Here is a 17,765-nt window from a genome sequence, read left to right as displayed (position 1 = left end):
TTTCAGGGTAACAGCACCAAGTTTGTAATAACATTTAGTGCAATCAAAAGGAGAAATTATCTTTAGAGCCACATGTAATAGCCACAGCAATACATACCTTTTAATGTGCTGATAACAAAACAAGATTCATCTTGGAAGTTTTGCACCATCTGAAGGGCAGAAGCAAAAAAAGCCAACATAAGAGCAATTACATTCAAGTTTCCTTCAGTGCCAGTATAGACTTTAGAGGAGAGGTATCAAACAACATTTGGTGTCCAGTCCTAGAGAGTCCTAAGTAACCCTGCCCATAAGATTACTAAAGTACATGACTGATTAATTAAGATCCTTGCAGCTGCTAATGTGCTTAAGAGAAGCACATATTAAAGTGTTTGCCTGGAACTGATCTAGCTTGTTCAGCATTTTACCACCCTCTTTGCAGCTCTTGATCCTTTAAGTTCTTATACCACTTCGGTTAGTCTATTTAGGACCATGCTCTTAATTCCCTTCAGTGAAGCTACACTAGTTTAGGCTGGATGAAGACAGTCCATCTCCTAAAATCTCCTAAAATACATATACAGCTGAACAATGAAGCTCAGTTGAGCTTACATTAGCATCTGAAATACTACCCAGAGGTGGTCAGCCCTGAGAAATGCACTCCCTGTTGAATAAAGGCAAATTGCAATCCCAGGCACAGCTACAGACTGGGCAAAGAAGAGGTTCAGAGCAGCCCTGCAGAGAAGGACTTGGGGGTGCTGGTCAATGAGAAAATGAACATGAGCCGGCAGTGTGCGCTCGCAGCCCAGAAAGCCAAGCATATCCTGGGCTGCATCAAAAGGAGTGTGACCAGCAGGTCGAAGGAGGTGATCCTGCCCCTCTACTCTGTTCTCGTGAGACCTCACTTGGAGTATTGTGTGCAGTTCTGGTGTCCTCAACATAGAAAGGACATGGAACTGTTGGAACAAGTGCAGAGGAGGGCCACGAGGATGATCAGGGGACTGGAGCACCTCCCGTATGAAGATAGGCTGAGAAAGTTGGGGCTGTTGAGCCTGGAGAAGAGAAGGCTGCGTGGAGACCTCATAGCAGCCTTCCAGTACCTGAAGGGGGCCTATAGGGATGCTGGGGAGGGACTCTTTGTCAGGGACTGTAGTGACAGGACGAGGGGTAACGGGTTAAAACTTAAACAGGGGAAGTTTAGATTGGACATAAGGAGGAAATTCTTTCTTGTTAGGGTGGTGAGACACTGGAATCAGTTGCCCAGGGAGGTTGTGAGTGCTCCATCCCTGGCGGTGTTCAAGGCCAGGTTGGATGAAGCCTTGTGTGGGATGGTTTAGTGTGAGGTGTCCCTGTCCATGGCAGGGGGGTTGGAACTAGATGATCTTGAGGTCCTTTCCAACCCTAACTACTCTATGATTCTGTGATTGCTACCGAAAAGCCATCTCAGCAGCATCCACCTGGATATTTTTCCTAGACAGTCAAAATGCGCTTGCAGGAATCATTTACCCATTTGTATTTTGTTGAGGCACAGGAATCTTAATGAAACTGCTAGGAGAGGCAAGGCAGATCATGGGAAGCAAGATAAGTATCTAAAGCTATTTGAGTTAGTCATGATACAACTAGATTTTCAGAACACGTGCAGGTTCTAGTGAGGCCCCTAACTAAAGGGGTAAGTTAAAAGATTCAGCTAACTTCAGATCCAAACTGAAATGCTCATTGAAGCTTCATCTTTAGTCAATGCGCTCTCTCACCTTAGAGTAGTTGTGTGGAACAGAGAAGATAAATTACCTTCAGGGGTGTCTCAGACAGTTGAAGCAGATGTTGGACACCTAACTTTGGAGGGGAGGTGACCAGAAGCTCTCTGATAAGCTCAGAAAAGCCAGCTTTAAGCAAAGGCTTTTCCTAACTATTGAATGCCATTCAAGTAAAGCACTTTCCAGTTTTAGTTCTCACACCAAATATCCTTTTCAACTTAGGCTAACCTCCCTATTCTCTTTGGGGTTTAATATTCACCCCCTGCTCCTGCAAATCAAACTTCACTGGCCAGTCTGTGCCTAATGATGCACAAAGTACATTCATAGAGTGCCTCATTCTTTGCACTATAGTACTAGAACAAGAAAAAAATATTAAAAAAGCAATAGACATTGTTAATAATTGACTTAAATACTTAAAGCCTTATACCCAAGCTGGTTCAGGCAATTCCCCTACCAAGAGTTGCCTCCAAGCACTTTACATCCATAAAGCATCAGGGTTTCAGATTTAATCAGGCTGAAACAGCAAGGAGACTTTAGGAATAAGCATTACAGCCTTCGATTTAGGCTCCAGTTGAGACCTACGCTCTGCTTCATTTGTTTTAACAATGTTTCTTATACATGAAGCTCCTTAAGTGATTCTGGTGCATGAATGAGTAAGTAATTTAGAGGGGAGGAAAGAGGAAGAAGGGCAATTCACTATTAACCTGCAAGTTAATGGATTGGACTAAATTAAGCCAACATGTAATGGGACACAAACAGCTAGCAGAGGTCCATTAAACTATAGTGTGCAGTTACATAGCACTGACTGACCCAGTGGCTGTAATCCCTGGCCAAGACAGAAGACTAACTGCCCTACAGATTTTCAAACCTGAGGAAAGAAGAAAATTAAAAATAAATAGGAAATTTAATTTCTATTTAAAGTTTCTTAAATCCTTAGATCCTTGCTCCAAAATTTGTTTCAGTAGTCAACATGAAGAGGAAATGAATTATTTTGTTCTGTTTTGTTAAAAAAACCAACCAACAAGCAACAAAAAAAACCAACCACAACAAAATCCAGCACAACAAAAAATGCAAACATACTCTTTTACAAAGCAATGATCTTAAAACCATACCAAAATCAATGATATGCACGAATGATTTGCTTTAAGTATTTGCTTTAACTTGTCGGGATTAGTAACTGCTAAGCTTCCTTGAAGATTCAATTCCTTAATTTAAAAGGCCATTCTAACTTCAAGAAGTCAGACAACTGTTATAGTTCTGACAGAGTTCACATTAACCCCTTACCTCATTGCTCACTAGTACATGGATCCCTGTGGGTCCCTGCCGATAGATTCGATTTATCTGCTGTGGAGAAATGCTGTACAAGTTTGCAATCTTCTCAATTAATTCCAGCGTGGTTAATTCTTCCAAGAAGATTGCGTGATATACTGCAACAAGTTGAAAGTAATTACAGAGTTATAATTACAGAATAGCAACTACAGATAACACCAAGATGCTCCATATCAACAACCAAATGGGTTTAAGGTCAAGGTTCAAATCCTGACAGTAGATAGAATCATAGAATCAACTAGGTTGGAAAAGACCTTTAAGATCAAGTCCAACCATTACCCCAGGACTGCCAAGGCTACCACTAAGCCATGTCACTGAGGGCCTCATCTACACACTTTTTGAATGCTCCAGTGACAGTGATTCCACCACTTTCCTGGGAAGCAGGATCCAAATCTCTGTTGGTTTGTACACAGAAGTTAGATGACTAGACTAAAGCTAATGAAGTTCCACTACAGTTCTTCCATGGAATAATATATACCAGCTCTATTGCTATCCTTTCAAGTAAAATAGTACAGAACAAAATAGAAACGGATACATAAGCTCACTATCTTTAAGGCAGCCCCCAAATATTAAGCTTGATGATTTGTAAAAAAATAGCCAGTATTTGGATGCCATGGAAAAATAAAGCACACGTTACTTTTGCCCAGAGGAAAACACAACATGTATCATGGGGCACCAAAAAAACCCTCTCACAAAAATGTTAATTTTTTTGATAACCTACTTTCATTGTTTTTGGTATTTTAAAGTAGATCCAATTAAACAGTAAGACAAATGATATTATGTTACAAAAAAGTAGTATTTCATTAGATGCTATCCCACTGATCCCATAGGCACAAAGACTACAATGTATCAAATAACTGCAGATGACAGTATTAAGTTTTAAATCCAACCCAAATGGTAGAAACAACCAAGTAGAAAAGCTGTGCCTAGTTTATACTATGTGCAAGAACTAAGGACATTCTCTGTTCTCATTTGATCATACATCACGTCATGAGCGACAGTTAAGGTCAGTGAGTCCCCAAAAGCTTTGAACTTTCAAGAATTAGAACCTCACTTTAAGACCTTCCATTTCCCAGAATATTCTCAAACAAGCCATAATCTGAAGCAAATTGTGGATGGGGAGCTAGTTTTTAATGCCATGGTCCCTGTGTCCTGGGTTGAGCAGCAGCAGCCATTTTTCTCCTTCTTAGGAGCTAGTACAGTGCTGTGTTTTGATCTTTTGGCCTGGGAACAGTGCTGATAACGTGGATGTTTTCAGTTGCTGCTCGAATGTTTGGTCTGGCCAAGGACTTTCTGAGCCTCATGCTCTGCCAGGGAGGAGGGGAGGCCGGGAGGAAGCAGAGACAGGACACCTGACCCAAACTAGCCAAAGAGGTATTCCATACCACAGCACGTCATGCCCAGGATGTAACGGGGAGTTACCCGGAAGGGTTGGGACTGCAGGGTTGGAGGAGGTATCGGTCGGTGCTTGGCTGGGGGGAGTGGGGTGAGTTATTGGTCAGCTGGTGTTGAGGTGTTGTATTCTTTCCTCTTGTTATTTCCTTTATCATTATTATTATTGGTGGTAGCAGTAGTGATCTGTGTTATACCTTAGTTACTAAACTGTTCTTATCTCAACCTGTGGGAGTTGCATTCTTTTTGATTCTCCTCTCCGTCCCTCCAGAAGCAGGGGGAGGGCAAGAAGGGGAGGGAGTGAGTAAAAGAGGTTTGTGGTTGGGTTTAAACCACGACACCCTGTTAAGAACTCAACAGAGATTTTGCTAGAGCATTCTGCAGATAGCTTATACATTTGGTCTGATCCTGAGACAAGATGGTACCAGTTGGAATCTGTAGCCCTGAAACCAACCGGAGTGGCAGAGGTGAGATAAACAGGACCTCTTTAAACAGCAAGCTGTCCTACACAGAAGCTCAGGCAGAAAGGAACATTCTTACCAGGTTGAGCCTTTAACAAAGTCTATACATAAAAACTTACCACAAAGACTGCTGTCTCCATTTTCTCGTTTTTGGTGAAGATGGGACCTGTTTTGCTCTGGTTCTTGACAGACATAAATTGTCATTTTTGGCCTTACATTTCTATGGGTTATTAAAAAAAAACAGTAGTAAGTTATTTAGTAGATCTAAAATTGTTTCAGTCAGCTATTAAACAATGAGAGATGGAATCATTCAATCTGTGCATCAATAACCAGCTAAGGGGTAATCTTAATACTGGCGACTAGATGTCTTAGGGGGTCTAGCCAGAGCCCACTGGGAGGTGGTGGGACACAGCAGAGCACCTTAATCTCATCAGGATCAAATAAGAATAAAAAGGTTACAGCACTTGCCAAGCAGCTCATCATACCTGCCTTTACTGATTTGAATCCTGCCCAGCTGTAGAATTTAAGATGTTATTGCAATAAGAGTAAGTTTAGGAGTCATTTGAGACTCCAGAGGTTGGTTTGTTTGTTGATTGTTACCTGTGATGGAGATGCAACACAGCGTATTGTAGGCTGTGTTTCATATAAAGTGGAGGGAAGCTATGAGGTGGTAGCATATCAGATCCAGCACTGGGGATCCACATTATGCTGCTTCATTTCAGCAACATGTCTGAGCTGTGCTTGGATTTGAATACCACTGTGATCTCCATCCTATCAGATGACCTCTCTGAAGTATTAAAAGGAAGTCTAAATGCTACAGCTCCAGGATTAACTTCTAGTTAAGACTGGAATTACCAAGGGATGCTGCCATAACAAAAAAAATAGGAAGGAAGAAGTACAAACCTTCCTTTGATTGCATTAAAGAGCCGAATTCCATCAGCAGGCCCACAGATTTGAACAAAATCTTCTTTGGACATCTTCAGTAAGTCAGCACCTACATATTTCAAATTGATTTTGTTTCAGAAGTTAAGCAAATCTTGGCTTCCAAATTGAGTGTATGGGCAGCAGGAAAAGGCCAGGAGGAGAGAATTCACAAAGCTAAATCAGATAGATCTGCTTAGAGAGTAGCAGATTCAGAGAGGTGTACGATGCAAATCAATCATTGTGCAGAGTGCTAGAAGCTGCCAAAAGAGCAGCCCTGCACTGAAAGATACTCTAGCCAAGTCAGAGACAAGCTAGATGTTTAACACTGGCCATTAAATGGCCCAGTTTTCTCTGCCTGCCATGTTCACAAGGTTATTCAACCATAGAAGTGTAGAATAGTTAGGGTTGGAAAGGACCTTAAAATCATCTAGTTCCAACCCCCCTGCTGCAAGTCAGAAAAGAGGCTCCTCAAGGTTTCAACATCTTTCAGAATTCCCCCTTCAACCATTTTACTTCTGTGTATAACTAATGCGAGGGTACAGTGCAAATGGAGCTGAATGAAGATGGAGCCAGACGCTTCTGAAAGGTGCACAGGGACAGAATTAGAGGCAGCAGACAGAACATGGGAAACTCTTCTTCACTGTGACAGTCTTTGAAGAGGTTGCTTGGAGAGATTGTGAAATTTCCAACCTTGGAGATACTCAAATGCAACTGTACAAGACCCTGGACTTACTTCAAGCAGGGGGTAGCACGTAATGAACTTTAAAAGTCCCTTCCATCTCAAATTATTCTCTTCCATCTTATTCTATATTTCTACAAACTGTTGTGGCAAATGCTAACAAATCTAAGAACAAAAGAACCACCACAATGGATCAGACCAGTGATCCCACGAACAATGGCCAGCAGCAGATGCTCTTGATGCGAAGCCTGAGCTGCCCTTACAAAAGCGCACAAAGACAAAATAACTGACTGTTTAAACTCACCCGAAAAACTTGAGAAGAGTCTACAGAATGGAGAGAACCTATTACGATGAAGCCACTGCTGGGCATCTTGAATAGAAGCAGAAGGAAGGAGATGCTACATTGCAAAAAGAATAAGAAGGTCTTGAAATGAACTGTTCACCAGTGTCCTAAAAAAGAAAAGCACCACATTAACATGATCTCAAGTACTTACATCATTGCTGGGAGGCAGGAGCTCCACTTGGTGGGTTGGAGAACTGTTGCTAAAAAAAATTATGCGAAGTTGGAAGAGAAAAAAAACACATTATTTTAAACTTGACATAGCAGTGTCCATCCTTTTCCCCCTCTTCCATTTGAGTCACCCGTCACAAGTTACACAGCAACTTGGCTTTTTCCTCTATCAGATTTTTAAAAATGTGTCCAAACTCTGAACAAAAAGAAAAAATAATAAAAAAAAAACAAAACAAAACCCCAACTCATGCCTTTTGTTGGTCAGTTTAGGTCCTGCCCAGTTTACTGAGCTCATTCAAACTTTTCCATACAGAAGGCTTACTAACGTGACACCATCTAAGCATGAAAGTTGTGACCTACAGAGTGGCTGAACTCAATATTTCTACGAGCCAGAAATCCCTTAACTAAATCCACTGTCTAATAATGATTCATCACAAAAAAATTAACAAAGGACCTTATAACTCAACTCTGGTGTTATCTTAAACATAGGAAATTGCAATTTAACTATATTACATAAAACCATGTTTCTATTAAACCCTCCTAAAACATAGACAGGACTTCAACTGACCATGGGTTTTCCCAAAGAATTAATCATCTAGCAGTGGAAGAAAATGCTCAACAGATCCTTCTACTAACACCAATTTTTCTTATTTCAGTGTTTGTCTTTATTCATAGGTTGAAGTTGCTGACTGAATATTCATGATACAACACTGATTAATTAATGAACTGTGCAGGAAGGCAACAAGGCTGCAAAGTCCTAGAGGAGGAAAAGAAGGGCCCACACCAAATTCCTAGGGACAAGTATGTCACAGGGAGGACTCAGAAGTACCAAGGGGCCCTGCCGTTTATTTCTGTCATCAGCTATCATGTTGGGTGCTTCAGGACCACTACAACTGTTTCTTTATGATTGCTACATTAATGAATTAAATGTGCCTCCTTTTAGTCATGTGTTCTGGAATGGCTTCTCAAAACTCAGGCTGTTTTGCCACAGACAGGGTTCCTTTATTCCCATTCAACTGGGAATCCAGCACCCCAAACTACCTCAAGACAGAAAGGAAGGCTGAAAGACTTTAACACTATTGTCAGAAAACAGTAGGAAATGCTGGTACAGGGCATCGTGTGTTCTCTGAAGAACAGAAGAATAAGAAAGGAAATTTATAGCAGGAATTGTCCTGGTGACCCTCTGAAGCTCACCTCCCAGCCACCACATAAGCAGTGGACATACAAACAGTACTGTGCATTACAGGGAATTCCTGGATGGAAGGTCTTAAAACGCTTAGTGGGAAATATTTTCCCCTTTCTAGGAAGGGTGGCCCTTGATCTATTCTTCCAGAGTATGAAATGCATGGACACACAAACAACATCCACGCAACACTACGATATCAACAAGAAAGATAAAAGCATTTATTTGTTACATACCCATCTCCAAGGTTGAAGCTGTTGGGAGAACTGTTGTAACTTGGAGATGGAGCATTGTTCATTTGATAAGGCACATCTGGCCAGGGAGAGCACTGTTGGAAGAAAAGCAGTGGGGATACTTTCGTAAGGATGGAAATAAAGGATTCGATTCTCCTCTAACACCACATTCATGCTGTTGCCACGCCACTAACTTCAGCTCATCACTCCTGCTGGGAGAAGGAGACAGGCCATGGATTTTCTACACTGCTCTCCAAGCAGGCTGTCAGGGGCCAGATTGATTCCAGTTGTGCATTCCACATTTCTCTCATTTCACAAAGCCTGTCCCCAAATAACACTGGGCCAAAATGTGCACAGCTGTAAGTCAGAGCAACGCCAGTAAGTCAGTGCAGACCGAAGGCAGCAATGACACAGAAATACCCCTGGTCTCAATTATACATCCCTAATTAAATCCAGGGAAGAGTGACAAATATGCTCAGAGGCACTGCTTCAGGTTAGTAACAGCAAAAGAGCAGAATTCAAACCAGCCTGCTAAAACCTCTGGCTATTAGTTGAAGAGCTCAAGTTAAAAATGGGTATTATATGGAGAAAATTTGAGAGAGACAGACACAAAACTGCTTAAAGCCTTCACAAATATAGGTCAAACTCCATGTTCCATTACAGTAGTGTAAAACCAGAGCAACCCAGCTAGAATTGGTGACTCTTCTGAATTTAAGCCACTGTAATCAGCAGGAGAAATTTAGCCCTGTGGAACGCCCTGCCATCAAGAGCTCAAGAAAATGCTCTGTAGTATCCTTGTCTGCAATGATAAAAAGACAACAAGTGTAGCTTTGGAGTTTTACCATCTAGCAAATATTTTATCATCTCATGAGCACTAGCAAATATTTAACTCTTTAGCAACCCACATTTCCTCATGCAATATGTCAAAGTGCATCAGCGCTCACAGGGAGAGTTTGGGATCTGCCAACTCAGTAGAATTAGGTCTGTGTACACAAAAGCCTCGCTAACAACCACCACGTTGAATTAGAAAATATGCTGGTTGCTCCTTGCAATGTGAGGAAAACTGAGTGGGAAGAATCAGATCTCACAAACAGGAAGTTTATTTAAATTAAGAAAACCTCTGTTTTCCAGAAGTTCAGCAAGCCACTTCAAAAAACACAAGAACTGAATCAAACAACACATCCGCACAGGGTGAAGGAACAGCACTTTTAAACCACTCTCTTGAGTCCTATTGCTTAGTAATTCTGCAGCCTCAGGTAAGCTTATATATACGTCTTAGCATCTTAGTAATGGCAGGGAGGAGTAGAAAGACATGCATCTCCACCCCAAATCCATCAGAATATAAAACATCCAAGATATTCCTCGAGTACAAGCCAGAATCTTCTGAGATCTTTTATCTAATAGTAGCTTCACAGGCACATTCACAGAAAAACAAACTAATAATTTAATCAGACACCCTATTAATCTATTCAAGTGCCCCATCTCCAAAATAAGCTTTTGCCAGACAGCTCTGAAGAAAATGCCTCATACAACTGGCATTTAAGCACCATGACAAGTGCCTGAGAGCACAGCACAAGATAGCGAAAATATTCCTTTTAAAGCTAGCCTGTTAAGGGTTGGTTTGCACCCTAAAACATAAGAAACTTTGGCATCTTTTATAAACTTCACCAGTGAGAGACATTTTGTAATCTCACTCTGCTCTCAATTTCAATCAGATCTAGGCATACATGTCTCCACAAGACAATCTCCAATCCTCAGTTAGACTGCATTTTCTCTCAAATCTATCTCCCAACATGCTGAAATAGTATGATGCTTTACCTCTGTGAGGATAGTTGTCTCATAGGAAGGCTGATACTTCTCTTTCTCTTGGGTGGTCTTCTTCTCCATTTTTTCCCTGTCAGTCTTCTGTTTTCTGTCTGCTCCTTTAGGCTATAAGCACAAGCACAAGCTTTCCCTTATGCCAAGTATTACAAGTTTGGAGACAGAGGCCAACTTCTTCTTTAATACATTCACAAAAGTGTCCTTAAAATTTGTGGGGACTCTACATACAGAATAAGATCAGATCTGCATTTCCTAGACAAAAAAATCTAATGAAGCATCTCCACTGTTTCTGTAACATCCCCCATTAATGTCTATTGGACCAAATAAGCTGACCACAGTCCTAAGATTTGGTATTACTCATTTCAGATCATGAGCTCCATGAGTTATGCACCTCAACTGGTATTTGTACCATCTCTCCAGAAACAGGTAAGACACTGCTCACAGGAGCATGTGAGCATGAAGCATCTCCACTGTTTCTGTAACATCCCCCATTAATGTCTATTGGACTAAATAAGCTGACCACAGTCCTAAGATTTGGTATTACTCATTTCAGATCATGAGCTCCATGAGTTATGCACCTCAACTGGTATTTGTACCATCTCTCCAGAAACAGGTAAGACACTGCTCACAGGAGCAAAACTGGAGCAGAAGATCCTTTGAGAAAACAGGTCTATGAAAAGCTTTTTGTTAAGTGTCTACACACATGCCATGCCCAGATTAGGATCTTCAGAGATGCTTTCTCCCTGAATCTTTCTCTCCTCTAGTTAGCACAGAGAGGAACTCTGCTGCAACAAAAAAAAAAGGGTATTTAAGATCTCCAAAATCTCACTGTTCATGGAGGATTGAATAAAAAAATCTGGAGATGCCATAATGTCATCACTGCCTCAAAGCACCAAAACATAGCGGATACCCTAAACATCTCAGTATTTGCAGAGTGTTCAAGGCATAACGGACCAGTGTAAGTCTTGGTGAAGCACTTGGGTCATTTGAATTTAACCAGAATTGCTGTGTAGTTCTGTGTTTATATCACTTTGTGTGCAAGAGCCCTCTTTAAGATCTGAAGCATACCCGGATAAAAGTCCGTTCTTTTACTCCACTATTTGCATCAATCCTATGCAATTTAAAAACTATGCATGCTCCTGTGTCTTAATCTAGTTGATGACAAAGACAAAACTACCTCATACCTTGAACACTTTGATCTGGCAGCTTGCAGAATGCAAGTGTTCTGTGTATTCACCATTTTCATTTTGTTTAAATGTGTCGATTTGCACCCGGAAGGGCACACCTTTCTCTCCTCCATGTTTCCGTGGAGTAAATTCTGTGCTGATGCAATGTACCTGGCGAAACAAAAGCTGTGCTCATCTCTGGGGACAGTTGGAACCTGTGCAAATCTGAATTTCAGATTCTGCCTAAACATAAGGTATTGGCTCCTTCCGAGAAGCTAAGAGAGGCTGAAGAGTTCTGATGTTTTCATTTCTGTTCCTCGGGACAAAACAGTTAGAAGAACAAGCAGCTCAGAAACAAACAGGGCATCAGGAAAAGCATCCTTTAACTTAAGTAAATCCCACACACAGATTAAAATCAGACAGTTGTCATTTGGGATGAGAAACACTTATAAAGGAGGAAAGCAAGCAAAACTAACAGGTTATGGACAATTTTCTCTAGACAAAATTCACGTATATAAAGCAACATCATTCTTAAAAAAAAAAAAAAAGCTAAAATCCTAGCTGTAGTAAGTAGTACTCCAAAGCTAGCAAGTTGCTACCAAGTTGGTTTAGCAAGCATCCTACAAATTAATTATATACAACTGTCACTTGAGTTTGTATATTACCATTAGCATCTTTGTTCTTCATTTCCTGGTTACCTCCACTCTCCAGGTCTTTATAAGATATCTCACCACTGTATTTACCACAGAAATATCAGTTCTTTCTTACCTGGATGAATGCTGAAGCTCTCTTTGATGGATCCCACAGAAATTCAACAGTATTCAACTGGGTTGGACTGGCCCTCGGATCCAAGATACCAACTGACAGCGGAATATCTGTAGAAGAAAACCCCTAAAATTTTAAAAATATTAAATTGAAGGAGAGAAAGCATTTCCACACAACTACAAGATGCATGTGAAAAGCCAAGCCACCAATGATACATCTCTCTGGGACCTATAATGCTACATCTCCTTCCCACCCAAAGGCATATAGGATTCCCAAGAAAACAGGATATAAAAACCCTAAACACCCATACAAATACTCCATATGTCATTCAGCCTCTAGCTTACAAACGCTGCACAGGAACTGTAATTAAATAGCCTCACCTATATCAAGGATGCGGTCCCCAGGCCGACTCCACCTCCAGCCCTCAAGCTGCTGATGCTCTGTGTACTGCAGGCGTCGATCATGGAAAACTACACGAATTATGCTCTGTTGAGAAAAGACAGCAAGCTGAACAATGTGATCCAGAGGTCCTTCTCTTGAGATGACTTTGGTTTTCCAGAGCAGAAAGCAAAAGCTGATCTGTTATGTTTCTCATTCTTAATCATGAGGAGAGTAGAGGGTCCACCTAAGAGACCCATCACCATGTTTTTCAAATTCCTAAGGGACCCCTGAGTGAGAGAGCAACACCCTTTCCCCTTCACAGGGCATGTCTACACTGCATAGCGCAGCCCTGTACAGCTTTTTGGGATTCGATCTGGAAGCGTAATAGCAATGTCCACCTAATCTTAGGTGCCATGCCATGTAGACATCACTATACTGCCTCTACACCCAAAACAGCTCACAAGGGGATAATATGTAATGTATCTATAGCATGCTCCAACCCCAGTATATCCCACTCTGATTAGCACATGTGAAAGCCAGCTCACCTGTCCCTGCACCAGTGGAGCTGACATGCCCAGACACCTTGTCAGTGGGAATTAAACTTCATTCCAGCCATTAACAGCCAGTCATTGTATTTGCCCCAGTGTAGTTAAAGTGTAGAATAGGAAACCTTCTGTAACAGGAGAATTCTCATCTCTGGTCTGCAGTGGCACATCCATGTCAATAACTGGAGCAAAAAGGCTGGAATAAGGGCAATCCCCAGGGCAGACAAGTCCAAAGTACTCCTAACTAATATATCCTTTTGTATATTCAGAGTGCTACACCCGCCTGAGTTAATGACCCGTTACGTCCCAGTTTCTCAAGTCCATGCTCCTCCTAGGGGCTTCTGTATCAAATGAATAAGCAATTTTTGCCAATGAACCTGAGAAATGCCCAAATCAAACCCTAGCTCCAAGAAGCAAGCAAGCCACGGTGGGAACACCTGCAAAACTGGAATCCCAATCCACATGCTTCCTGAACTAGACCAAAGACAAACAGGAAACTACCTAAACTTGGACAACATTTGAAATCCAGATTGTAATCCAAATTTTGCAACCAGCCCCCACTTCCCAAAAGAAATCCTGAGGCAGAACAGCCAAGAATTGGGGAGAGGAAGGCTTGAACGTTGGATCCAGAACCAAGATCCAGACCAAAGCTTTTGAATTTGAACTGGTTTGGGAGGGGGGAATACAACAACAAAATATCCCCAAAACCAAATGATCAAGGTCTGTATGTTCATAATTATGCCCATAATCAAAATAAACTGAAGCTATGCAAAATCTGCCTCTCAGAACCATGTAAACATCAGGGTCCTCCATTTGATTTGTAACAGCCCAGGCATGTTTCTGGGGTTACGAAGGGAGACAAGTCTGCCTCTCAGCAGTTTTGACCATGTTCACCTCTGAACTTTGGGATTCCCCCAAACCCAGTATTCACAGTGAAACTCTGAGGCCCTGGTCACAAACAGAATAAAGGCTCCCCTGAAGCCCTGTAAAGCCAAGCTGCATAATCCCGTGAAACTAGCACTCAACAACTCTATCAGCCCTGCTCCCATTGAAAACAATGGCAAAGTATTTTCCATTGTCTCAGTGTGAGCAAGGTCGGGCTCTTCATTAGAGGTTGTATGTAATAGCAGGAAGAAAAGAAATCTATATTTCTCCTTACCTTTACATATTTTGTGTTTAAATCTTGAAACTCTCCCAATTTCCTATTCTCAAGTAGACGGATTTCATAAGACTGACCTAGAGTTTAAGGAAACATTTCCAAGGTGTTTAATATGTTGTAGCAATGAGAGAGTCATGCTGGCATTTATGTGGCTGATAAAACATACGTTTGATCAGGGAAAGCTTATATTTGGTAACATAACGCATTTGACCCAGTAATAAAGTAGGCACTAAAGCACAGCAGCAATCTGAGGGAAAGGTTTGTCTTTCGACATCTAAAAGCTCTCAGTTAGGGCATCGATCTTAGTCTGTCTCCCAGGGCTGCTACAGTTTTCTGGTCACCCTTCAGAAGGTGACAAAGGTGTTTGAGACAGTTGTCCGCCTGTGTCACATCACTGTAACAGCACTGCCTCTGTCCGTCCTTTCCACTGAAGCAACAGATGTGTGAAGAGCTAGCTGCTGGCACAACAGGTCTAGGCACTATTCTGCAGAGGATAACAACTTGGGCAAAGTCTTGCCTTCTTTGGAGAACTGTCAGGCCTGTAGGGTGTTCCAGTGAACCAGAAACACAAGATTTGTCCCATAAGACCTTGACCATGGCTGCCCAGAGCATAAATACCTTTTCAGACACGCATGTGGAAGCAGCAAGGGGTATTACAGCATGTGCGGGGACCAATTCCGGGAAGGGAATTCATTTTCCAGCACTCACCACCACTCTCAGCATAGGGAATTTAGCCTGTTCAGTAAAATTCAGCTACTAGTTTATGAAATAACATCTCCCTTCAAGGCTGACAGCAGGCAAACAAGACTGATGTCTTGATACCTCATGCACAAATGGCTATCACAGTACAAAAACTCATTGTACAGGACCAACTCTTTACAACAAACTTACAGCCAGCACAGAGGCAGGTCAGGATTATTAGGATTAATGTAGTGTATGTATACCTTATAGCTAGTTTTTCTTGGCCATCTTGCTATCTTCCCATTTACTGAAAAATACACAAGGTAGGATAAGGCAGACCCTAAGAAGGAAATCAGTTCAGGTTTTCTAGCTCAACCAGTATCTCCGCAGAAATGGCCCTGCAGAAAACTGCAAAGCAGATATATCTCCCTCTAAGCAGTTGCTACCAGCAGAGACAAAAAAATGCCACGTTACTGGGTTGAGATCTAGAAATGGAAGATTTATGACAGCAGATGTGTCAGAAGGGCACCACATTTCAGGCAGATTCCCTTCTGGGAATCCCAGCTCTTCTGTTTGCCTGCATGAGTATGGACTGTATCACTAGATCCCAGGGATAATTGTGCTTAGGGGGGAATAAAGAGAGGAGAGGCCATACTGAAGCCCCAGATGTTTGTACAACACTCCTACTGATGTCAATAGGAGTTCTGCAAACAGGAAATGACCCCTGAATCCAGCAAGTGGCTTAGGGGACAGGGAGAGGGGAGAACAAACCATACGAAGTGCCAAATTAAGCACTGGAAACATGCACAGATCTTAACCCATCTCTTTGAGCATAAGCAAACCAAGATGACAACAGTGAATTTTTGAAGATTATTGGACAACAAAAGTGCATTTTGTAAATGACAGTCCCGAAACTGAGGTCTTACGTGCTTTAATTTAAGAGACTTTCTAATGTTCCCTCTGATACACATTAATATTTTTCACTTGGCAATTTTTAGAGAGATGTACATATTTGCCCACATAATCAACACTGTCACATTAGCATAAAAAAGATAAAGCTCCAATTTGCAAAAAATGGTTTTATCTCATGGAATCATAAAATTGTTTAGCTTGGAAAAGACCCTTAAGATCACCAAGTCTCACCGTTAACCTAGCACTGCCAAATTCACCACTAAACCATGTCCCTGAGTGGCATGTCTGTTGTACTATGTACCTATGCATATCTTGTATCTGTGTATCTATATTGTATGAAGTACTTGGCTACTCAATGGCTCAATGGGGATAGATTTCACCAGCTATAAAGCAATACAGTTCATTACCTCAAACAAATGCACACAGACAAGCACCTCTTGCACTTACAGTTCATTCTCACACAAATACAAAGCTAATTAATCATTACAGAAAATTAATTCAGGATTTGACACAATGAGCATCCAAGAGACAGTAAAACACATGTATGACTACTCACGTGGGGTAACACGAACAGAGAAATTAAATGGCATGAGATGTGCTATAAAGGAAGGCAACGGTAGAAGCAGAAGCACTGCCAGCCATTCAACGAGCATCTCAGAACAGAAACTAGCAGGGTTTTGGAACACCTTGTTTGCACTGATACACTCCTACTCTTTGATTGGCCTTATTTGTAGTTCCAATGAGACAAAAGAAAATAATGAGTATAAAAACACTGGCCATATTCATTCCAAACTAGCATCAAGCACTCAAAATTCTGCAGCACGCATCTTCCAGCCACTTGCATGGGATAGGAATAATAATGCAACGTGGCAGACAGCAGGCATTGCACATTTGATGGGAGTGATTTAGCTTGGACAGAGTCAGAAACAGATTCTGCCAACTGGTAAAAATAAAAAAACAACCTGTAGTGGAGACAGAGTTAATATTAAATGGAAAGCCAAAGAGGAAATAAAACGCTTTGATGAAAGATATATGGGTCATCTGATGTAAGCCCTGGAACTCAGGTCAGGCCATGAAAAAACTCAAGCAAAATGGTATTTTATGCTAACTGCTTTCCCCTTGACCTCTGAATGTTTAACTCCAGTTACTACACAGAATTGTTATCAAAACAAGCCAAGCTTCAGAAAACATGCAGCTTATTTCCCTCTCTGTGGAACTCTGTCAGTGAGAATTTGGTCCCAATTCCTCACAATTCCTTTATACATAAACGTTTTGGAAAAATTCATTCTCCCTAAAAATTATTCCAGAAAATCCACTGCTTTGTGGCTAATGGTACCCATAATTCATTGGTATAGCATGGACAATGTTCAGATACTTGCACCTTTATAGCACCAAACTGCTTGGATTGGGGATTTTTTTCCTTGAAAAATACCTTCCAAACCTTGTTTACTCTATGTTTTCCACCATCACTACCAGCAAAAGTCCTGAAATAGTGAATTACAATCTCAGCCCTGCAATTATAACAATTGGATGGAAAGAAAGCTCTGAAGAATAATCAGTACTTGGATCTGTAAAATAAAGCGTCTAACAGTGACCTAACTTGAAGAAAGCTGAACTCCCCCTGGCGTCGAAGAGGGCAAAGAAGACACTCAAGTCTCTGGTAGGCAGATCATCTATAAATCCTGCATCACTGACCCGCCAATACTATCAGGCACAGACAGACTATGTTCTGCTAAACCTAAAGCAGTAGCAGAGTATTCTTAATCAGGTATCTGAAGCCGTAAAGAAATGTGGCTGCAATGTGACTAAATCAAACAATATTCCCAGTTCCCAAGACAGACCGCAAACAGCTAAGCCCAAAACGTACAACTGAAATATAAGGAGCTCTCCTATATA

General features: G+C 41.4%; 1 protein-coding gene across 1 annotated transcript in view; it reads right to left on the bottom strand.

Annotated features, from left to right (window-relative positions):
• The window catches only part of TFCP2L1 (transcription factor CP2 like 1), a 40,142-nt gene that overhangs the window by 6,813 nt on the left and 15,564 nt on the right, over window positions 1-17,765 (bottom strand). Inside the window, exons 3-14 of the mRNA XM_065671468.1 lie at window positions 14,277-14,353; window positions 12,572-12,677; window positions 12,195-12,301; window positions 11,445-11,597; window positions 10,258-10,368; window positions 8,443-8,534; window positions 7,007-7,055; window positions 6,817-6,910; window positions 5,813-5,903; window positions 5,029-5,129; window positions 3,012-3,154; window positions 98-149 (exon numbers count right to left, since the gene is read on the bottom strand). Coding sequence (XP_065527540.1) covers window positions 98-149; window positions 3,012-3,154; window positions 5,029-5,129; window positions 5,813-5,903; window positions 6,817-6,910; window positions 7,007-7,055; window positions 8,443-8,534; window positions 10,258-10,368; window positions 11,445-11,597; window positions 12,195-12,301; window positions 12,572-12,677; window positions 14,277-14,353 — 1,176 coding nt within the window. The remainder of the gene's footprint in view (window positions 1-97; window positions 150-3,011; window positions 3,155-5,028; window positions 5,130-5,812; window positions 5,904-6,816; window positions 6,911-7,006; window positions 7,056-8,442; window positions 8,535-10,257; window positions 10,369-11,444; window positions 11,598-12,194; window positions 12,302-12,571; window positions 12,678-14,276; window positions 14,354-17,765) is intronic.

The sequence above is a fragment of the Lathamus discolor genome, chromosome 3 (assembly GCF_037157495.1).
Source record: "Lathamus discolor isolate bLatDis1 chromosome 3, bLatDis1.hap1, whole genome shotgun sequence".
In the NCBI taxonomy this organism is placed as follows: Eukaryota; Metazoa; Chordata; class Aves; order Psittaciformes; family Psittacidae; genus Lathamus; species Lathamus discolor.
The sequence above is the reverse complement of the archived record's forward strand: the minus strand, read 5'-3'. Positions and strand labels throughout refer to the sequence as shown.